General features: G+C 43.9%; 1 protein-coding gene across 1 annotated transcript; it reads right to left on the bottom strand.

Moving 5' to 3' along the window:
* Window positions 1-279: 279 nt before the first annotated feature.
* On the bottom strand, window positions 280-23,422 carry LOC149284700 (signal-induced proliferation-associated 1-like protein 1). The gene is made up of 19 exons (XM_089496252.1): window positions 21,928-23,422; window positions 19,606-19,736; window positions 18,155-18,343; window positions 16,406-16,580; window positions 14,592-14,695; window positions 12,514-12,671; window positions 11,270-11,843; window positions 10,475-10,749; window positions 9,218-9,610; window positions 8,410-8,534; window positions 6,787-6,905; window positions 5,693-6,138; window positions 4,662-4,901; window positions 4,048-4,207; window positions 2,872-3,097; window positions 2,063-2,209; window positions 1,225-1,339; window positions 804-885; window positions 280-423 (listed from the first exon to the last, which is right to left on the bottom strand). The coding sequence occupies exons 1-19, from the start codon at window positions 23,420-23,422 to the stop codon at window positions 280-282; spliced, it is 5,298 nt and encodes a 1,765-aa protein (XP_089352378.1).
* Window positions 23,423-23,819: the final 397 nt, after the last annotated feature.

The raw sequence follows: 23,819 nt of genomic DNA, 5'->3' as shown, positions 1-23,819 counted from the left end.
TAAGGGGTCATCATACAACGGCCTCTTTAAAAGAATTTCAAATAAAAAAAAAAAAAAAAGGAATTATTATATTACACTAATATTTTCTCGCATAAACTGTACAATGTTTAAGTCTGAAGTATTCACATTTCGGCAGAGATCGCCAGTAAAGGATGATGATGACGATGATGATGCTCAATCCGCGCCGGTAGATACAAAGGAGTCTTGTTCCCATGTGGCTTCTTACTCTGTATATTTTGCGGTTAAAGCTACTACTTGCAAATGACTGATAGCGTCCCTTTAACTCATGTCTATGGTGTTGAAAACCCATTCCGTGAACTTCTTTAGTTTGGCCGAGGCGTTCTGGGATTCCTCTTGTAAGCGCAGATTGTCTTCTCGTAAGAGTTGTATTTCGGCCTGGAGATTGGCTTTGTCCTCTTTTTCCTAGAACGTAAAGGTAAATTTATCAATGATGGACAGTGACAGTCTACATTTATAAATATCAACATGCTTGTTGGCTTATTGGCCACAAATAGCAGCAAGAGGGCTAGGAAATGCCTATGTGCCAAAAATAACCCCAACTAATCATGATGAGCACAATAATACAGCTTGAATTAGATAAGACGCAGGCTTCTTCATACCGACGGACCTTTTTCTCCATTTTTTTTCGGGACTAGTGGCGTAAACCCATCCAAAGTAATTGGGATCATCAACTACTTCTCTGACAACTAGGTAAGTGTTGGCGTGGCCTCTGGAGTCTACGGTACTGACCGCGTCGCTGTTACTCTTACGGTTAAGCTACCATTTTTCGGACAGCGTGTTACCTTTTTCAAATCGTATTGAAGCATCTTCAGCATATTCTCCAGCTGTTCAACTTTTGCAGCAAGTGTTGTGGGAGACTCTTTCCTGGAATGAAGCATGACGACAAACTATCAGAGCTATAAACTGTCACAGCCTTATATACAAAAGGGAAAATACTGTATTAAGTATATGCCGGCTAACTAGCTCAGAGAAACCAAGGCGGTCCTGAAGGCTCGCAATCTACTGCAGTTAAGTGAACCGGTAGAGGTATCTTTCTAGAGCCAGCGGCCGCCGAGTCAGCGGGAATCCAGTGCAGAGGGCACGGAGGGATAATGGAAAAGTTCACATGAATTGGGAAGTTGATCCATCTCAGCCGCTGTGAACTGAATGATGGTCCACGTGACTGATGTCAAACACACACACAGCAAATCTCAAATACTATACCCGAAATACGAGTTGGCTGGAACAGCAGTTTGGGCCTCGGCTGGGTCCCCCAGTGAGGCAGAGCTCCCCGGCCTGGGTTCATCGTCAGTAGGGGCAAACAGCGTGGCTCTTTGGACTAGAAAAAGCAAAAAGGAAATCCAGAAACATTTAGCTACTGGCATGAAATCCCCCAGCGCTAGAGTTACGCCACCTGAACTAAAGCACATTAACTCAAGCGAGTGCTGTCATCGCGACACAATGCTTACGGGCTTCTCATCTGCATTTAATCATTACCCAGGTTCCCAGGCTCTATTGGACTATGGACAGAATAGATAATAAGGTCAGAACCCATTTTCTTTACACTTATTGTCTTCGGTGGATTATGTTGTGGCACTTAAGACAGGGGGATGCTTTTTTCATGGAAACTGCATTTTGCATTTCCTGCCAAAAAGTGTGTTTCGGTGCATGTATTGTAATCTGCTTTACACTCACGCCTACGGTGTAATGGATCGAATGCTTCTGTATCCTCTAAATTATAACAAGTGTAATTCCCGAGAGAATAGAATAGACAAACCATTATGCAAATGAATAGCATATTATAGCAAAGCGGGAGGACACGGGGAACGGCAATGAGCCGTGCCTCTCACCCCAGTTCAGTAACAGAGCGGCGAACCATGCTCTCCGCTGTGTGCAACGGGAACACTTGCCTGCCACCGATTAGCTGCCTTAAAGTACTTTCAAAATAGTTGTTAGTTCAGGAGCTTCTCCTGGGACACCGGAGGGTCCTTTCAGGTCCTTCAATATGGATTCAAAAGCCGAGACTGAATGGTTATGCTTGTAAACGGGTTAAGTGACTTACCTTCAAAGGCTTTAGCAGCATCTACCAAGTTGGACCACTCCAGGTCAGAAGCAGCATCAGGTAGGGGCATGAGGCCAGGTTTGGCTACGGGTTGCCTGCTTTGATCGTGGATATCCGTGAGTGATGTATCGGAGGCCGAAAACTCCCCTAAGGAAATCAAAATGATTACAAAAACATTACCGTCATCATCATGCGCGCGTAACAGATGCCATCGCAACGGAGGATTACAGTCACGTTAGAGGTTGTATTTGATACGTAAGGAGGTCAGGAGAAAGTCAAGTCACGAGTGAAAAGTCAACGTCCCTCTTGCCTAACAAGCAATCCACCAAATAACCTGAAACCGATAAAACCAAGTGTCTGGGTGCTACACACACCATGCATCTGCAACAGACACAGACTAGAACGAGTCAAGCGTGTGCTGTTTGCAAACATATCTAGGCTGTAACGTAGGTAATCACCATCCCATTATTTCACATAACTGACATATAAAAGGATTACAGCCCAGCGACAGCTAATATGCTTTTTATTTGCCTTTTATTGCGTTGATGCAAGACGGCAGCTTTTCTTCTCTTTGAGAAAACCAGGTAAAGCGACCCAGAATTAAATAAAATAAATAAAAAAGGCTGTATCCCCTTCGAGCCGATGTCCTGTTCTCAGTTACTAATACTGCACCCCGAGTGGCTTGTTTGTCTTTGTATAGCATGCGATGGCGCGTCAGACACATAATGTTCAACCTTTCCAGTGTAACGACTCTACGGCCAGGTAACCCGAAGCGCGGGGGGATCTGCTGTCTTTGTCCAAATCCTCACCGTGATCTGACTTCATACCCAGAGTATATGATGGCCTGCGCAAGGCCAGGGACTTGTTCAGAGACGGATAGGTGCTACTGAAGAGGACGTCGTTGGGCAGAGCTTGGTCCAAGAGCGAAGCGCGAGTGTTGACGTAGACCATGTCACGTTGACCGCTATATAGGCTTTCGTCCGATAATGTCCTGTGCAGAGATCGTCTGGTAGTCGGTGTGGCGAGGAAAGGAGACTAAATTCAAGTGGAAGAGGGGAAAAGGCAGAGTTATCTAATGGGACATAGAGATGGCGATGGTCCCACCGCCATTTTTTTTTTTTTTAATGACCTGGTAGCCAGTACAGCATGTGGGGAAACAGAGGTGCGGACAGGGCTCAATCCTAAATATTATACTTTACAGTTAACTGTGGAATATCGATCCATCTCAAACACAACTGCACAAAAATATTTCAAGTCAAACACTTTGGAATCAATGTCATCTTTAAAAGTCTCGCTGTATATTAATTAGAAGGAAGTGATATTTCTGGGAAACAATAAGAATGTGTGCTCGGCCGTAACGACATCACGTGAAGTTTTTGACACCTTTAATGCTCGGCATAAAACTTCATCTTGATATTTCGATATCCTAACCTGTTATTTTCAATGCATTTTCAGCGCAGAGGGGTGCATTGTTGTCATGGAAACTAAGCCTCCGGTAAACTATTGTCAAAAGTCTCGGATGCCTAAGTACATTGTGTGCTTTAAATCGACAGCGATTCGAGAGACAGCGGTGTGACTTCAGACACGTGTCCAGAAGGAGAAGGAATTATTCTCTTTGGCATCTCTGGTCGTACGTCACATCAACGCTTCAGCGCAAACCCAGACCTGCCTTATGAGCAGCTGGTCTAATAACAATATGGGGAGTGATGCCAGACAGCTGATTAACCAAATGACATGGCCTGCGAGACTGTGGCCGGGTCAGAACAAGCCCTTATGCGAGGTCTGAGGATATTGTAAACAGATGGTTAGATGGACTAAGGAACAGGGACCTTTAGTATGGAAGGTCCTTAGTGGACGACAAGACATGCCGGTGGACTGCTGCTTCAAGGGGCCAGATAGACAGATCACACACTTCTCCCTTGTAACCCTTTCACACTATGGAGGTCTGACAGTGAGTAAATAATACTCCATTTTACTGATCGTACCTTTAAACCTTTGTCTGATCCGTGGGGAGGGCTCTGCAGGTCGATGAGTTCCTTAAACTCGCCCTGGACTGTAGGCAGCCTCTTTGGAGACGCCTGCAGGTCTCTGATCGAAGCACGTAACCTTGCAGGAGGCATCTCAGTGCAATCCATTTGATGCCTTCTATCAAGGCAAAAAGGGGAGCATTGCGTAAGATAATGTATACATCGAAAAGCACACCAGAATTAGGTAAGAAACAGAGAAGACCTCAATCAGTGTATAGGGAGTTAAGGTGGAGCGCAGGAAAGCAATGACAGTTTCTTTTTGTTAAGAATACCACAAACCCATAGGTGAAGACCTGTTAAAGGAAGAAACCTGGGTGAAGTCTTTCTGGTACTCTTGTAAAAAATGGACCACGTGAGAGCCAAATAACCTGATCACTAACTTTAGCTCAACACTCTAAGTACTTCTAGGCTTAGATCATGCAAAATATTGCTGTTATGGTCACGTGTTTGGGGCGTGTTTCTGTTGTTTAGGTACACACCATAATTCTTACAGACTAAAATAACTCTGTTACAGTAGAAGATTCTGCTACGTCGCCTTTATGGCCTAATAATGGAAAAGAAAGGGCTCTTACTTTCTTGAGTCCATAAAGCCCACAGAGTTTATTGTCCCTTCAGGTTTTTTCCATCCAATCAGGTACTTGCTGGTAGCACCCTGGCGAGGGTAGAAAGTCCTAGGACCAGAGGAGGAGGAGGAGGAAGAGGAGAAAGAAGGGGCGAGCTGTGGGGAAGTGGCAGAATGAGATTCTTCCTTGGGTGAACTTCTGGCACTAGTGAAAACAACAGGACTCGCTGAGTGCCGAGAGCTCATGGTGCTGAAGGAGAAGGACAGAGAGAAGCTAATCATAATCGGTGGCTTATAAACACCTCTGTAAGTATCTCTCTCCAAAAGGACACAGCTTTCCAAAGCCCTGGACCTGCACTGCTATTCACTAATCAGTGCGTTTCGTGAGCACGGGGCTTGAGGGGGTTCAGAGTCACAAGCCAGGACTGACTAGGCCAACCTTCTTTAGACTATATGGATATATTTGTTTTTTATTATCATTTAGATTAACTAAACTAATGGCTTCTTACGAACCGCTGGCCAACTGAGCAGAGAGAACCTCGTATATATTGGCTCAGCTTGTCTGTTCTTACGGGTGTTCGTCGAACTCATCAGTCCTAGCTGCTGCCATGTCTAAACTCAATGAATAATCAAGTTGGTAAATGCCAATTTGCTCCTTATATATAACAGTACAGATCTTGGCACACCTTGTGTGAACTGCTGTATAAAAATAATGTGCATCAAAACCTCTTAATAATTTACAGATTCTAGTTTAAAACACACTTGCTTCATGAACTATTAGTGCGTTTTCTAAGCGATTTATTTCGATGCCATCTGACGGGGGCTTTGAGGGTCTATTTTGAACTTCTGGAAACATTTGGGTAAGGAACTGTTGAACGTACTCTACCCATATTTGATGTGGTGATAGTTTATGGATGGAAAGGGATTTGATATGGAAAGAAAGTTGACTTTGAATATCCCACCACCACCACCGTTATTAGCACACCACAGAGTGACCAGAGTTAAACAAGGCAACCAGAAAGACATGACACAAAACATTACCTAGTGTGGGACGCCGCGTCGCTTAGACTGTACGCGCTGTTCTCTCTCGTTAATGGCTTGGAGTTGATCTGGCCTTTGGCGAGGCTTTCCATGGTGATAGGGGACTCGCGTTTGCCTTCTAATCCATGAGAGTCTCTGTCACAGGTCCTGTCAGTCATCAAACCCACATCACTAACACTGTGCCACAGAGGAGCCACCTTCTCCTTTGGAGGGCCTGAGCGTGGAGATGTTGAAGAAGTCCCAACGGGGGCAGCATTGACGTGATTGGTATTGTAAGATGTGGCGTCTATGCCGCTGTCAGCGGAGGTTCCTTGGATGTAGGGGTAGCTGTTGAGCTCCGGATCCAGACGCTCTCCGCTGTCATACCACTTCTCCTCGCTGTGCGCACTTGAGGCGTTGCTGGAGAGCGTGTTGGTACTGGAGTGACTAGAGTAATGGCTATCGGTCTGGAAGGAATAAAACAAGTTTTACTGTGTTAATTGCCACACAAACGGGACACTCCAACTCATTATTCATCGTATGGTTTGTATTGAGAGCGAGAGATGATGCACCAGCCTCTCTTACGTGAGCCAGAGCAGGAGGTGCACCACGGATGTTGGTCCTAGTGTTTCCACAAAGAATACCGCATTTCAAAAGGGAAATTGCTACTTTCCTTGCATACCCCCACCTCTTAGACTTAGCATTTTATACCGTGTGCCCAGCAGGCTGCAAAGCCTATCTGAACATATGAGTGTGTCAGACAACATGCTCCATACTTAAGGTCTCTGTGCCGAGCAAACAAGACCTTGCCACCAGCCACCAGCCACGTTATTCTTCTCTCTTGTTTCTTAATGTCATAAGCAGGAGAATATGTACTATAAGTGACAGTGGGGTTTATATAGACAGAGTGTTAGATTGATGCCATTGCTACTTGAATACATCAGCTTCAGAAACGTCCCTTCTTTTAATACTTGGACTGAACACGGGTTCCAATGACCGAGGAACAAAAGGAACCCAAACAGGAATGCTTTAGGACAAATTGACCATCAAGTGCCACAAAGCATTACTTTACTTAGCCTTCGTTACGTTAAGCAAGAGATGAAAAGTTACCGCACCTGCCCCTGCTTGTGGGGTGAGAGGTGGAGAACCGGATCCTGACGGATGAGTCTTCCGGTGGGGCTGTCTCGGTACGACGGGTGAACCTTAGACACTGCCGGCAGGTGACACGTTGGCTCTGTAACAGACAAGTCTCAACAGTCACAATCTACCCGATACCACGGCATTACTATCGCTTCCAGGTATTCTCCCAAATCAGTCTTTCGGTTCACATAATAGATTTGGGATCAATCTGTGATCTATTATGAAGTGGATGAAGAACACTGGATTAGTTGTGATGCTTTTAGACCTGCACATAGCCGATAGAGTAAGCCGCAAATCGTTGCGTAATAGAGATATTATATTGCTAAAAATTCATTATTGTTTTAATAGCTCTTAATGCCAGACTCATAAGTATCAAAAAACTGAAGATCTAGGGAAAAAGAAAGAACTATTGGAAACACAAACCCCAAAAGAAGCAATTTTCAAAGATTTAATTGGACGAATATTCTATACTTTTGTGATTGTTGTGATTATTCAATATAATTATATATATATATTTTAGATGTCTTATTTGGAGAATCGCTTTGGTATAGGGATATATATACTGTGTGTACCTTGCTGCCTGTGGGCAGGGTAGACATGACATTTAGTGGCAGCATCACAGGTAGCGTGAAGTAACGACGGACAATGAAGACTTTGATACAGAAAAAGTGAGAAATTTCCCTGTGAAATTGTCAATAGGACGCTACCAGAGCTTCTCTCTCCGCAACATTAAGTAAATACGGACCTCTGTTTGTTAATTCATCCCTATGACAAAAGCCTGTTGTGGTCCTGGAGTCATGTCCCAACACAGCGGACCTTGACATCCAGTTGTCCCCCCAGAGCGGTGGTTTCCAGCCCAGTCCTCCATGTTGGAATACAATGTGGGTTAGAGGACTTTGGGGAGCGGGCAGGAATATATCCTTGTGAGATAGTGGCTGGAGGTTCAGTAGCGTTTTATTGTATTTCATTACACGCGCCGGGGGTGTATACCAGCAACCTGCTGTTTTATGCCGCTAATGTTTTATCCTCTACTGACAGCCTAATTGTACGAGGCAACAGATATGCAAATTACATGGAAAGTCATTTTAAAGGAAGGTATTTAAGGGGAAATCGGTCTTCAAAGAACCCACTTTAAGCCCCGAGTGCTAGAGGCGTGCGTTTTAACATGGTGTCAGCCGTGTCACGCAACGTACATTGTGACCCGTGACCCGTGCCCCTAGCGGATAAGCCAAATAAACCTTTTACCTACCTCTTGACTTATAAATGACTTATGATCCCTATCCAGGGCTGGACTCGGGATGACAAAGTGGCCCTGGCACTTTAAGGCCAGTGGCTACCAAACGACGTAAGCGAGGCCACGTGACTTTCTAGTCTAGCAGCGTGCGGCCACACACCCCGATCAGTCACTGGAGCAGCAGTACTGGTTAGTAGAAAACCCCATTAGCCATTGACCCATCCGCCCCCTTAGCCATGGACCCATGTGCCGGTCCAGGCCTGTCCATATCCCCAACATGAAACAATCTGCACAGTCCAGGGTGTGCGGTAACAGTGAAGCTTCCCACGTGAGAGCATGTAATGGAGACATCACCCTGACGTACCCATTTGATCCACAGCTCCATCTTCACTTCTCTGCCAGCTGGGAGTGGACTTGCCGCTGCCCGCAGTATCGGTCTGGGTGCTCTGTCTGTCGATGGACGCAGGCGATCTACGACCAACAGCAAACCTGTCCAAAATGATCCAAAAAAAAGAGAAAAAAAATAAACATACAGTATGGTGTGTATGAGCACTTCAAACATCCAGCTTCCCACCATGTCCTGCAATTGGCTTCCCCCTGACACAACACTAATAACAACAAGTTTACCTGTAAAAGTGAAAGCATCTCCTGATTATTTTTTATTAACTAAGAAGTTGGATTTGTGTAGTTAAAGTTTTTATGCAGAATAAATACAAAGAAGAGAGTTTGCCTTTTGTCACATCGATAAGATTTCCCAACTTGATCTACACTACGGCCCATGGTTTACCAGGGTCCAACTCCTTCCCATATGCCATAACTACCAGGGAAACCACTTCCCTCATGATTTTAACGGTACGTTATCATGTAACAGTCCCTAAAATCCTCTTTTAGCAGGAGGTTGCATCAAACTGGCAGACACTTTAATGGAAAGAGAAATATCATTCTGTTGGCTCCATGCCGTACAGAACAGATTTACAATGATGGGTACACAGCAATTACAGAATTAGTGATATAAAGGTCATATATATGTGCCTATATTCAGCAGGACACATGAGGTCTCACTCCATATTCCCTTTCTAGTATGTTAAGAAGTTGGTCTCCAAGATGCTTCCCTCCATCAGAATAAGACTGAAGCCTCCATATTGACAGCGACTGGGAGCAGAGGGACATACAGCGGAAGGGATTTATTTACCGTATGAAGAGTCGCCCCGGACGTGTACTGCATTAGTAATAACTGCCGACGTGATAACTCACACACAATCAGAATGCATTTTCTCATGTCGTACCTCTTGCTCTCCAGTGGACGCCCATCACTGGATATGCTTCTAGGGATGTTTGCGGTACGTTCGGGGGTTTGCATCTTCCCATCTCCTTTCATGGATGAAACCCTGGACGAGACCGGACTCTGCAGCTGGGAGGGAACTTGACGGAGCTGAGCAGCCTCTCCTTTGGCTGCGTTCCTCTGCCATTTGTTATTGTTCCTGAATGGGAATTTCAGTTCGTATGGAATGGCCTCGTTCATCTTATACTCCACTGTGGGCATGCGGTAGGTTTCCGAGCAGCCTCTAAAGAAGAAACGTTTTATCGTTTAAATTACCATGTTGGGTTCTCTGCTCTAATTTTCAATGTATTAAAAAATTTAAAATCAAAGTTTGGGATGGACACCATCCTCTCATCCCCGTGGTTCCTTCACATTGTGTTATGAAGTTACACTAGGTCCAAGTAAAACTATGCAAGAAAAGTCAATGCCCTGAGAACCGGGCATATCGAGAGAACAGGAACGCTGGCGAACCTGCTTAAAATACAGCACCCCATTACAGCCCCAGATAACTTACGATGACGGCGATGCAAGGCTCTGCTTTCGGGTCTTTTGGGCATGAATCTCACGTCAGACTTATTCCAGAAATGTGGCAAACGCCTCTGTCTACAGATTCATAAAGTGATGCGAGATTCCTCGTGCAACTGGCACTTAATAACCCACAAGCCACAGCGCTAATGAAATCTAGAAACCTGGCTAGTGAAAGGCAGGATCACACACAGCGCCATTACACAGCCACAGGCCATGCAGAGGGGTCACCGAATATTACATTCAATGCCACAGATCCATCCGCATCATTCAGTCGCCCCACCGTGCGATATGTTGTGGTTTCCGGTTTTGTGGCTAACAAAGTTATTTTATGTCTCTGTCAGGCGCTCAACACTGACCCGTCAACTAGAGACTTCAGACCGCAAATATAGATCTGTTACATTGAACTGAACTGCAAGAAACACTTAAAGGGGCCAAAAATAGCTCCAAAGAGGAGCTGATGTCAATGCTGATGTGTTAATACCACCAAGGGTAGGATTAAAATTGTATTTCTTTTGACTTTTCTGTGCCGTGATGTTTGTATGAAAGAAACAGTTACTAAATATGGCAAAAGTATACAGACCTTCGTGGAATACCATCATCGTGTGGCGGGATGATGACCACCTTAACGGTTACTGATGTTCTCAGAAGATCAATCATCTGTTCGTGGCTCAAGGTGGCCACTGCAACTTTGCATATCTCCACCAGTCGGCTTCCTTGCCTCAAGCCTGCTTGCCAAGCATAGCCGTACGGCTCCACCTCGGCAACAATCCCTTCGTAATTCACGTGGAATCCAAGCTGCCCCAGACCATTTCTTCTCAGAGTCATCTCCACGCTCTCACATCCTTTTGTAATAATCTGCAAACGGGAGTACGGGTAGGATGACTGAAACAAACCAGCCAAGTTCAACTTGACGTGTCAACAATACGGGGGAATGATGCCAACATCTGATGTTCCTCTGGCAGATACAGTGACATTAAACCCTTAAGAAAACTATTAACCTTATAAAACCTTCCTCATGACAGCAAGGATCCATCAGTGTGTCATGGACACTGCCGCCAACCGTACAGCAGGAATCCATCAATGGTAAGGCGTACATGTCTCTTACTCAAATTCTTATGATAACAATTGGGCAAAACAAGTAAGGTTTTCTTAAGGGTGAAAGATAAAGTTTAATGTCCCTTTAAACCAATGAATCAGCGAGCAACCAACAACACCAAGGACTGAGGAGACCTGAGAGTCTTCTATCCCAGCTGAGTTTTGGGTTTCAAGCTCAAGTGTAATTCTCCCACCTTTGCGTTATATTGCATCATAGCGTTTATACCATGACTACTAGAAAGCTACGTTTAAAACGTTAAGATTCCAAATAAAATCTTACCTCCAGTCTCTTGGCAATCTCTTTGATGTCCTCATTACCGTTCAAACTCCGGACGAAAATACACTCTCCTCTCTCATAGAAAATTTTAATTGTCGAGTTATTGGAGGTCCAGCCTATGATGTCCCGACTCGAGCAGTTAAATATGACACCTTTAGCTTCGTGTTCGATCAGGGCCAGTATTTCGTTAGAGATGCACAGCAAGCTCTCTATCTCCAGAGCATTGCCGAAGTCCTCCACTTGGACATTCCACACTATGGCTCCGGGACTATATAGCTCGGCCCCCGAGTACGGCTTCGACTTCTCTTTCTTCTTGGATGCCAAGGAGATGAACGGAAACTTCCCCGAAGAATCAATCGAAGTGTTGGTGACATTTTTCTCCGCCAGGTCTTTCAGATATTCCTGGTGGGTTCTGGTAGCCATGGCTAAAAACTTTTCCGACTTGTGTGCAGCGTTTTCCGCATTAATCACCTTTGCTAAGAGGAAGTCCCTAAACACTGTAGATTTTGGAAAAGTAAAGCTTTTTGGGATCGGTGGCCCAAAGGCAGGAACGTCTCTGGATCTCGTGACTGCGACACTATTGGTGAAAACAAAGTAAAAAAACAGAGGTCACTTCATAAGATGGATACATGGCTGAGGGTTTTAATGCCTGACACAAGCAAAAGGACTATTCCCTGAATATAAGACAAGAGAAAGGATCTAATGAGATCTTACGAGCATGAAAATGGGCCAAATGGTTCTTATTTGCCCATTTCTACGTATGTATTTATTGTTTCCATAAATGTGCTGTTTATGGAAGCAACATACCAAAATCCATGTTACTCCTCTTATTATAGTTAGAAAGTAAAAGCCTAAACATGTAGTACAAACACTCAAACAATACACTGATGGATGTATATTCATTCAGTATGCGGGTCGTATCCTATGTGACCCCAGAGTGAGGATTTAAATCCTGCTGACAATACCTCACCCAACCTACGGCAGAGCGTCCTCTCCGAGTGAAACCACATACATCAGTGGAGCCATTTAAAACAGGTTTAATAAACATCCTGATTTTGAGCTCCAACCCCTATCCCAATTTTTTTAGCATCTCGTGCCTTCCATGGAACCTATTTATCAGCATGTAGCCTCTCCAGCTGCTCATCTGCTCTGCTGGCAGATGCCGACGGAGCCAGGAACTTGCTTCAGCCCCAACGCTTTCTGTCGAGACACCTGGAACGGAATAATGAGACTGCTGGATTTCTCACCTGTAGCAGACCGAGTCGGTACACGGGTTGTGAGCCCTCACAATAACGAAGACATGCTGAAATTGAGACCGGATGTTCTTGGGACTGAACGGCTGAGCTCCGGGCTCCTGAAACACTATTGTCACAATGTCGTTGCCGATGTGACGCTTCCTCAGCAACTGCAATTAAGGAAAATCACAGTGTTGGACATTTCGGGACACATCGCGTGATTTCCTACAGCTATTTCTGCACACGCCATCCTAGAACATCAGATCATAGCAGATACTAATTTAAAAAAGGAAGGCCCGGTCCTATTTACTTTCAAGACATTTAATTTGCCTTTCAATCTGCCAAATGCACATTTTTATAGACAAGTCCTACCATACTGCATTGTGGTAAGACATAGAATACTTGGATATTAATGTTCCATGGGGACCGTTTGACTAATGAAGATCTGGAGCTTTGGTGTCCAGGCTTGCCCTCAAACGCTGCAGACGTCTTAGAGGTTGGGTATTCTGCGCTGGCCCGAAAGCCTGTTGTGTTTGCAGTCCTCGCCACTGGCGTTATATAGACCCCTAATTGTTGAGAAAGGGCTTAGCAAGGACATCGTAGAGAGTTGCCACCAGGTAGGACATGGCAAGGTCCAGGTCAGGAGATTGTTTAACGAGAGAATAAGAATACTTTTGATTAAGCCGTGACATGAACTGCAACCGTTCCCTGAACATCAGAATAATCTCCGCTCTGCAGAAGTTTCTACACACCATTACATCCACACACAAACACTCTGTCTTCTGTGTAGACAATGACCTCCATATCTACAAGACGGAATCTGTCTGTAAGAAGCGTATCATGAAAACGTGCCAATTTCTTCCCAGCACTGGCGGATGAAGCCCACATTTCCCACCAGCAGCAGCTTCTATTTGGGAACATAAAGCAAGCTGCAAGAATCCGAAGCTCTGTTACTATGGCAACGCGCGCTGCCAACAGCTTATTGTAACAATGGAAATTATTTTCCTTCGGATCCGACTGTTTTAACTGCCGCGGGATCTGCATAATTACCTATAATGTAAACGTTTTTTGGGGATGTGAAACTTGCGGCATCCGGCTTTGGGCTGCAATGCAGTCTCGTAGTGTTGATTGTTTTGAGGTCCAGTGATGGTCTTAATCTCTAGGCGGATCCATTAGTATGTAGTTCGGATACCCACAGAATATACTATTCTGAACGTACCCTTGCATTCCGGCCAAGTAAGATACGTAAGAGTCCAGAGGAGGGTTATCTTAACTATCGGAACACTACGGCTTATTGTTCTCTTGTTCTTCTGTACTAATGTGTTTGGTGCTTCCGATTTGAAACGTATTCAAGTTTCAAGTGAATTAAAATATCAAGGAAAGAATTTCTCATGACATCTGTGATTACGGAACTCCTCCACAACCAGCATAACACAGATGATCGGAAGCCTCCACAGAAGACCCATCAGCTCCTCTCCTCAGGCTGAGGGAAGGAGACAATCAACTCAGAGAACTATGAATATAGACAATCAAACCCACACAAACGCTTGCGCACAGCTGGTGAGCTCTAGAGCACCACGTAAAATACTGAGCAACTAATAGGAAGCCAACGTAATGTATGGTGAGGAGAGCGGAGGTCTACATATACTCATTATTTCTAAGTCCCATTGGAATATGAACGAGTGTTTGCAAGCATTTGTTTAAGGAGGCCACACTTCAGGCTACATTAATTTGCCATTATTGGAACTCCGACTTTTATTAATAGAATATAAATGTGCTGGGCTTTGTGGTTTTTTTTTTTTATACTCTTGGGTTTCTGTCACAAGGCAAGACGAGGCAGCGGGGAAAAAAGGCAATTGTCCTCAACCCAGGAGAAGTCTTGATATCAGAGGAGAAATAAAACACCCAGTCTCCCATAAATCCAGATATGGTGCTAATTACCCGTTAGGATAACAAACGTAAACAAATGTAAACGTTTAAAGAGCTTGGATTTCGTATTTATACAGACGCGTTCCTGTTAACGCTTCGTGAAAATGCCACCAGATGTCACTGGACGTCTGTGAAAGAGATGAGGTCTCGATGAGTCCTACCTGCTGCTTGTTGTTCGGCGTGTACGGCAGCATCGTGGAAACATGGAACATTATTTCGTAATCTTTGTACGTGGTGTAGAGGGAGTGGGTACCGGTCGAATCAGCTGCAGGGAAACAAATGAACAAGAATGAATTATTTAATGGTGAGGTGATTAGCCCAAACGACAGACCTTTAAACCTACGGACACATGAAGATAGGATTGCACATCTGTAGATAGTATGTCTACTTTAAAGAGGCCAAACTTTTAGGTGGGAGAAGAATTAACCAGAAGAATATTGGGACCGGGTAAGGGACCTGCCGTTCTATATCTAGTGTTTGAGTTTTGTATCCGGCGCCAGACTGTCCAATATTAATAACTGGATAGACACAAAATTGGGTTGTGGTAGGAACAATAATGATAGATGTTCATCAAGACCTTCCTCCACACCTGGGGGACATAATGTCCACTGCAGGTCGAACTAAGTAGATGGCGTCTACAAACAAATATTCACTAAAATATTTATTCCCGACAATGAGGACGAGCAGATTTTGTGATGAGAACAAAAAGCTATTGACGGGACGCGGTCTATGGAGGTTTCCAGCTGTGCTTTTCACAACAAAGGCCGAATGAAAACAGGGGCGCTTAGTATTCAGCGCTTCCGAATGGGAGCTGACCCGTGCCTAAAGCTAGGGAAAATTTAGACCAACAATCAATGCAGGTTTGCAGTACGCTGAGTCCACACCGCGACGTGCCAGGAAACACTTTCTGGAACGAGTCAAAAGATCTCTTTGTGATGGTGGTCCGAGGCAGAACACGGCTGTTTCTAATGACTCAGACGGCCTTAGGCCGGGGGTTTCGTTTATTGCAAGCGTGACTGCTCCTCCACTTCTACTTATCTTTAGTTGCACAAGAGAAATTTCTTGGCTATGTCGCGCTTATGAGCAAACGGACAATTTAAGTCTAATATTTGGACTTGTGGAAAGAACGGACGCATCACATTAGGTGGAGGGTTAAATCCACGCCATGACACTTGCTGGTACGGACAGGGAGTAGCGGTGGCATTAAGCCAACATCAGTACAGCGCTAAAATATAACATCCTACAGTTTCCAAGGAATAGTGGAAAAATAAAAACGCTATTTCGGGAACACGAAACACAGCCGGTCTCCAACGCTAACAAAGATGGTTTTCCTTCCATCCTGCCCAGGATCTCTAAAAGAGAGCATTTGGTCCCTGTTTACCCAGCTGGTGCGCCACATTAGCAGTCAGGGGACTTTGTAATGTGTGATATGAGAAAGAAAGAAAGAAAGAAAGAAAGAAAGAAAGAGAGAAGGAGGAAAAGAGGCATAAACTAAAAACACTTTGCTAGCTATATGACTAAATCATCGTTCTGCTCTTAGAAGCTGTAAAACTGGTACCCATCCGCTCTGGGGTCGGTAGAGAAGATCTGCTGCTCTGCATTGAGAAAAGAAACAGCGCTGAAATTCTATGAATGTTTAAAAAAGGGATTAATGGTGCCATTTGGGGATAAGCTCTGAGTACATAATTACAACATAATATAGTTTTAAAGTAATTCTAATTCTGCTTTGCCTACATGTTCACCACACCTCCGCTGACTAATCGGGTCAAGAAAAAGAGAAGTGTCCTCTCTAACTGGGAGAACTGGTCTTAGTAAATATCTGTACAGTGTCAGACGTATATATATATATATATATATAGTCCTAACAAGGATATATATATGGTCCTAACAAGGATCCTTCAGAAGCATCTGTCCCCTTCGTATTGGATCTGAAGGATCCTTGTTAGGACGATTGATATGCAAAGTCCCCTCTTACTTTTGGTATCCAGCTGAGCTCGGTACTTCTCGAATCCTTTGAGTCGCACCCGTTCTCCCAAGAGCTGGAGGAACTCTTCAAAGGCTGGTCCGGCCGTCTCATTGTTGTACATTTCCTCCTCTGTGCTCTGGCCCGCTTTGCAATACATGATGCCCACCTTCAACTGGTAACTCAGCTGTGGAAGGACAGAGATGTTAGAAGCCAACGGCACAAGGGACGGACAGACATGTTTAGCTGACCTACTTCTTTCCCGACGCCATGGCTTCAACAGAGAGGTGGCCTATGGAAATCAGCAAGCATTGTATAACTGAAAGAGCGAGCGTACACCTGTAAATGGAAGCAGTATACGCTCTGGCGTATGTGGGGATCACTAGAGCTAAGAGAGATGAAGAACAAAATAAAGGATGCACTACGCTAGTCAGATTCCCACCTCAACTATGGCTTGATCCGCAGCTGAAAGGGAAACTTCCACCAAATATTTAATTAATAGTATAAGATTAAAAACCGGTCTAAAAATAGTTAAAGTTTTTGCATAATATAATGTTCTCAAGACAGCCGCATATCACCCCCCGGGGGGGAACGATAAGCAGTGCAGGGATTTGTATCACCCCCAGGGAGTACGATAAGCAGTGCGGGGATTTGTTTAGTAGATCGGGGCTCAGATAACAGAGCGAGAACTCGTACCGATATGCAGCTGCCTGAAAACATTTAAATTATGGGAAAACTAGCAACATTTACCTGAAAGCTCATTTTAATGAGATCCTAGTAAGGATATGTCTTGGTGGCATTCCCCTTTAATATTTCCGAGGGGGTTACTGTCTCCACCTGTCTCATTCCTATCAACATTCACATCAAGAGGATAAAAGTAGCAATGATTATTGTGACAAGCGAAAGCTTGGCTTCGGACGTCATCCTGTAAATTAAAGGGGTGGTGGAATTACAAGTAACTTTGTAATCTGGCTGGTAAATCTTTTATTGTATTATATATATTATCTATATAGTGATTGCATTAGAACACAGTATGGGGTTAAGAGGGTCTTGCTCACGTGCTTGTGGTTAATGATATCTTTCCAAGCCACTCCTATGGGTGGCAATGGGCTTGACCCCAAAACCATTCTTTTTTTCTGCTTTAATGTAAATGACGTAAAACGATATCTAACAAGTAAGGGGGAGGGAGAGGTATTTTGGGGGAAAAAAGAGGGAGTCGGATTACAATGAATGAGAACAAGAGTTTTGGGTTTTATTTAAAGTCTGAATACCAAAAGAGATCTGTGACGGACGTCCTGGTCCTACTCAGAGTTTCTTCAACGTTTAAAAGACCGGACTTTTGCAGTACAAATAACTGCTTAATGCAGAGGGCAGGTGGCTAGAAGCAACGCAGCTATTACGCCATTTACTTGTTAAGTCGAGTGTTTGTGTGCAATTACTGCTTTATCGCGTCCCAGCCAAAGGTCAAGGATTATTCTGCACTTTGGAAGAAATAATGCTTCTTCACAAGCATAACCAGCTAAAAGCATTGATTTCTGCCGCGCCCAGGCACAACAACTTTCTCACGCAAAGTCGCAGAATCGAGCAAACCATGACATCACTCTCTCGATCGCACTTGGGATGATGACCCAACAAACATGATTAGCCCTTGATGGGACGATGCCCCAAGGGGACCAATATCATACCTCTAAAACGTTACTTAGTGATACTATTTGACGGAAACGCGATGAAATGCCATGTAAAATACGTGCGCGGCGTTACCCCTTGCTCGTCCAGTTTCAGGAGCTGCTCGGTGACTTTTGGCGTGTTGAAGGCCAGGCGGAGGCACTGCACGTTCAGCTCGGGGACAATATGCTCAAGCACCTCTTTCAGGGGCAGTCCTCGGGCCGTGGCATGCTTAGCCGTCGATGGGATGGCATCCTCGAGTACAGAGCCTCGCAACGTCATCAGCTTAGGACAAGAGAAAAAAAAAGTCAACAGGCCGCTTAATGAGGAGGTATCCAACGTATCTGCATCCATTACTGTCATACCATCTAACCATGAATGGTTGCTGGAGGTGACCTGATCTCTCTCTTAATGATGTATACATTATACGCGTTAACTATAGGAACATCCTTGGCGATCCCACTTGGGAGCATCTCGCTCACGCTGCTACAAATGGAGGATAAATGTATATAAGCCCGCTCCTACTCATAAGTACGGTGTCCGCATGGCACCATTAACCTGGAAGCTCATAAAATATACCTTATTTTAGGTACCAATGATGTTTCAATGAACTTTCAATATATAAAGGAATAATAACCTGTGATAAGCACTGGTTATACGGGCTACGTATGCTCTATATTAGTCAAATACAATACATCATTCACACTATACAGTTTTATATATAGATATATAAATAAGTTGGGGTTTTTTTTAACCAGATTTTATCTTTTTAGATTAAGAACGGTAAAATATACAAAAGCGTGCTCTTTTTATTTTGCAACCAGTGTATGAGTAATAATAATAATAATAATATATTATTATTAATAATAAAAATTCATAGAAATATAACATTGATAATAACGTGATGTAATATGATACAAGAGATAAAATGTCAATAGAAGCCAAAGATAACGAAGACTGAACGACTGTTTATCTAAGACGCTGATACATGAATGCAAAAATGCCCCGCTGTGAAGGGTGGAATATGGATCTTTCGACTCATAAGCTAGTGGGAGTAATACAATAAAGCCTATTGAATAACCATATGGCAGAGCTCGAGGGACCTCCACAGCCCCGCAGTCGCGAGAAACCTTTTTTTTCACTCAATACGTGAGTTTTTATTTGTTTCCGAGATCTCGGAGCTGTATCTCGCAGCGTTCAGTTACTCGTCGGCGGGTTTTAAGAGGTCATCACAATGCCCAGACAGTCTGCCTCTGTGCTCCGAGGCCAAACCATTCCTGGAATGTTACGTCGATGATCAGAAACAGACACAAAAAAAAAAGGCTTATCATCGCAAATCACATTTTCTTCCGGCATTTCGAAGCCCGAGTAAAGGTGAAAGCCATTTACATCTAAGGGTTTTACTCTTCCCTTTCGTGTTTACGCTACAAGCACCTGTCCCCTTCATATTGGGTCTAAAAGAATCAAATTTGGGTATGAAAGACAATTTGCATTTTTATTCTCACGCGCATTCACGCCACGCGCTTCTGATTGCGTATATTATTTACCTCGCTGGTTCTGAAGATCACGCGGTAATTGTACTGCGGTCCGCTTTCCTTTGCGTCTTCTAGTTTTTCCCTTCGGACACTTACAGCTACGGGACCTAGATTTTCATCCGACCCAAAATAGTTCCAGTGCTCTGAGGAGAATACAGAGAGACATTTGAAAGCATTGAGTTAAAATAAATATATTATATTTAATATATATATATATATATATGGAAATAAGAATGGTAGAGGACAACCAATGCATTAGTCCAGTAACCCAGTTTCATAGACCAAGTTTCAGTTGAACTAACCATGTTGTTACAAACTTCAAATGATTTACCAACAAAGATCGTCAGGTTTCCGGCATAAAGCCAGAGAAATGAAAGTGTCATAACTGCAAATCCCTCTCCTTAGAAGTTTGTTGTAAAGGTGGAATTTGTCTTGTATCCATTTTAGTTTTGTACCAAGGGGATCTGGACACACTGAAAAATGAGGCTGCGTTAAGGTAAGCTTGCTTTAAATTATGTTGATCTTATTTGGCTGCCCTGAAGATTGATTTGATCGCCTCTGACGACAGGAAACACTGTTTGCTATGATGAGATTCCGACTGATGGTTAGTAGAGTTTTAAAAAGGTTTGGTTTTTAGACAGGTCATTGAATGTGTCCCCAGGTTTTCCACCAGATCTGAGAATCTGAGATTCATGAGAATTGAAAACTGAATTCTGTAACGGCCCAGCGTAGCAAAAGTAATACCTCTGCCTCTGTAATTATTCATATATTTCAAGCAAACAATCGAGAAACCCCATTTTTTATCGTGGTACGGCTTGCCTTTTCATTTCTCTCGCTGAGTTCTTTCATTGTTAATTTTTAATTGTGTGGGTCCAACGCAAGGGCGCCACGCAGTCATCGTGATTGCCTTTGAAGCGAAAGGACTTTATGAACAGCTGAGCTTCCTTGACTGTAGGTTTCCTGGATTGCAGAATCCCTATTGATTTATTTGTTTCTTTAAAGCTCCTTTCCGATGGAGGTTTTTATTGAAAAATGAAAACGGCTTCAACTGTGTATTGTATATATAAAAAAAAAATACGTATTTAATATTAAACTTGTCCCGTCGCACCTACACTTCTTTTAGCGGATTTAGCAACACTGCCTATAGATTATTATTTAGAATGAATGTTATTTGTGGTTTCCAAGGAATGAAGCAAGTCGAGTAAAGCCACTTATTAGTAATTGCTTTTGTGTCTTCTCTGACCTTTAACTCATTTCTTCTAAGTCAGCTTCTACCAAAGAATAATCCTACAAATAATGCAAACGAACATTTGGAATGAGTGTTGGTATCGGTAAAAAGAAATAATAGAATCGACGCACAAATTCTGCAAACAGAAACGGGTTTCTGTAGCTACAAATGTAATATTACCGGTTCCTTCACCTAGGGCTGAACTGGGGAAGACTATGGCCATGACCCAAGTGGCAGTGGGACCTTTAATGCCAGCTGGATAGGCATGACCACTTTTATACTCTCGTAGCCATACAGTGATGGGCTCCATCTGCCGCCGGACTGACGGTCTCCGTTAGTATATGTCCCTATTGTCCACCGGCCCACCAGGCTATTGACCGGTGTGCCAGATGGCCAAACTGGGCCTGCACTTCACAGGCGTCAACTAATTTATTGAGTATTTGTAGCCAGCGAGCTTTTCTCCCTTACAAGATATGAAAAGCAGCGCATGACAGTCATATCGGCTAATAAGTGCACGTGGGTAGCATTTGACACACTGGTACATGTCACACTAATGCGTATTTTTTTTTCTGCTTGTCACAACTCTATTGCTATAGTTTCATCTTGCCTGCAGTCCATTGAAGGTGCACTGAAATAGTTAGAAGCCATCACTATGACAAGTCAATCTAAGCAGCGTCATTCTTTTCTCTAATCAACGGTAACGGCAAGCACAGAATATCCTTCCATAAACAGCATCAATTACTTAAATAGAGATTAGCAGGGGTGAAGTTGATGTGACCAAGAATGCGTTATAATTATAGGGTTAGTGTGCTGGATGTGGATTGCGTAACCCTGTTAACATGATCGTTATATGGGGGGGGGGGTGGCATTACACCTTATTACTAATAATTAGATACCAGACCCTCTACATGTCCCACAACACAGAGCGCTGGGAGGTGTTTAGAGGACTACAACTATATATTATATATATCTCTTAAAATATGATGTATGCATGCCAATGGGTACCTACATGTGGAATAAGAACCTGACATGAAAATATATATTAAAGTTATCAGAACACCACGAAGCATTCACAAACAGGTCTTACAAATGGATGAACCACGTACCTTTTTGATAGAAGAACTTCCTAAAATAGTAAGCACCAAGGTCCACGTGTTCCACAATGTATCTTTTCGCCCGGTCAATGTGCAAAACAAGGTTTTCCTTGGGGACTTCGAGGACCGCTAGCCCTGCGTTTGCGCAATGTGAACTCATCGTGGACTCAAAAGAAGAATTTTCGGACCCGGAAAACGAGCCAGAATTGGATTTTGACAAACTGATTTTGTTCTCCGACTCCCCACCCATTTCATTACGAAAGTAAGGGCAGCTCATTACCAAATCATTGCTTTTGTCGTCGCCTTGGTCCACGTTAAAATTTTCCTTTGAATTCAGGTCCTCGGTGCTACCTGTCGGAGAGTTAAAGCTCGACGAGTGAGATAACGGCCCGGCGGCCAGAGACGCGGCAGCCGCAGCAGAAGCTCCCGTGGTCGTGTTTCTCCTTTTGTTGACGTTATTCCGATTATTAACAACTTCGCTCAAATCAAACAGAACACTTTGTACGTCGTAATGAGCAAAGCATTTTGAGCAAGTCCAAGGTCTGATGCTGTCCTCCGAACGGCTGTCGTCGATGTCGCATGTTTTACCATGCTCTCCTTCGCCTTTTGCGTTGCGCAGCTTACGAAAAATTGAAGAGTCGCCGGTCTCGGATTTGGAGCGTCTTTTGAGCGGCTTGTCCCGGTCTTTGAAAGCCCTGTGTCCGTCTCTATGGCCATCTATAACATCCAGCGAGAACCCCGAGCCCCTGTTTCCGCTGCTCAGAAGAAGTTCGCTTAGCTTGGAAGGGGCATGGCTCCGATGATCAGACTTCTCGTTTTTGTATCCTTTTATGATGTCGAAGAAACTTTCCCCAGAGGTTCCTTGTTTGTCAATTGAAGACGTGCTGCCGTATTCCCTATGCAACGATGGCCCAGATTTGAAAGTCGGAGACATACACTCTTCTAAATTGTCAATGTCAAACTCGCTGATTGTAATGTCACTGTTACTGCGTTGCCTTATTCTGCGAAGGACCTTCCTAGGAGAACTGCCACTGGTGTAGCCTTCTGGAGAGAGGTACCTGGAGTCTAAGCTTTCCGCCTGCCGCGTTTTGTTTTTCAGCGTGTTCTGGATACTCTTCAGCATGGCGGAATCACTTGAATTTATACTGGATGTACTAACTTGACTACTCGGGCTACCTTTCACCGACATGGTATCAATACTAGAGGTCTCAATATCCTGACTAGCTCTGCTCATTTCTTTAACGTTTTCTTTCCTTGGAGGCCAATCGGCAATTCGAGCCCTTACTCCCATCTTGGGAACACCCGGAGTGGCAGATATATGATGGGAGCTCTCGCTACGTGGTGGCCCGACGGGAGACATGGCAGAAGAACCTAAACTGCCATTCTGTGACCTGAAACGTCTCATATAAAAATCATCAGAACGGGCCTTTTGAGGTCCATCGGGCCCAGCAGGCTGAGCTCCGCTTGCAACTGACCTCTCAGTCTGGGACCTTTTCAAACTGGTCATGGTCTGAAAATCTGCTTGGTCTTAGAACACCCCAGAATAGAACACGTCCATCTTTTTTCTGTCCAAGGATAATTTTTGTCTGGAGAAAACCCTCCAGAAAATGCGCTGGTTTCATGAGATCTGTCTATTAGAAGGGAGGGGGGAAAAAAAGAATAAAAACAAAAAAGGGTAACTTCACATAAAATCACATGGAATGTGCTACAGAGAGACGCCTATTCTTTTCTCCTTTCCAAAAACCCTAGTGCAAGCCTGATCTCAGTCCACATTGTGATCCAGTGACGTTGTGCCAAGACTTGAAATGAAACCTGAAAGGAAAGAAACAAAGAAAAACAAACATAAGATTTTATAGATTTTAAACACCAGAATACTCCAATCAGTGGAGTTTTTGATATACCTT

The sequence above is a fragment of the Sceloporus occidentalis genome, unplaced genomic scaffold (assembly GCF_023333645.1).
Source record: "Sceloporus occidentalis isolate IW3139 unplaced genomic scaffold, rSceOcc1.0.p SCAF_89, whole genome shotgun sequence".
Classification (NCBI taxonomy): domain Eukaryota; kingdom Metazoa; phylum Chordata; class Lepidosauria; order Squamata; family Phrynosomatidae; genus Sceloporus; species Sceloporus occidentalis.
The sequence above is the reverse complement of the archived record's forward strand: the minus strand, read 5'-3'. Positions and strand labels throughout refer to the sequence as shown.

Coding starts and splice junctions, on each gene's coding strand:
- LOC149284700 (XM_089496252.1), bottom strand. CDS start 23,422: ATGACCAGTTTGAAAAGGTCCCAGACTGAGAGGTCAGTTGCAAGCGGA. Junction 19,737..21,927: donor GAAGTTCTTCTATCAAAAAG/GTACGTGGTTCA, acceptor TATTCTCCTCAG/AGCACTGGAACTATTTTGGG. Junction 4,902..5,692: donor GACGCGGCGTCCCACACTAG/GTAATGTTTTGT, acceptor CTTCTCCTTCAG/CACCATGAGCTCTCGGCACT.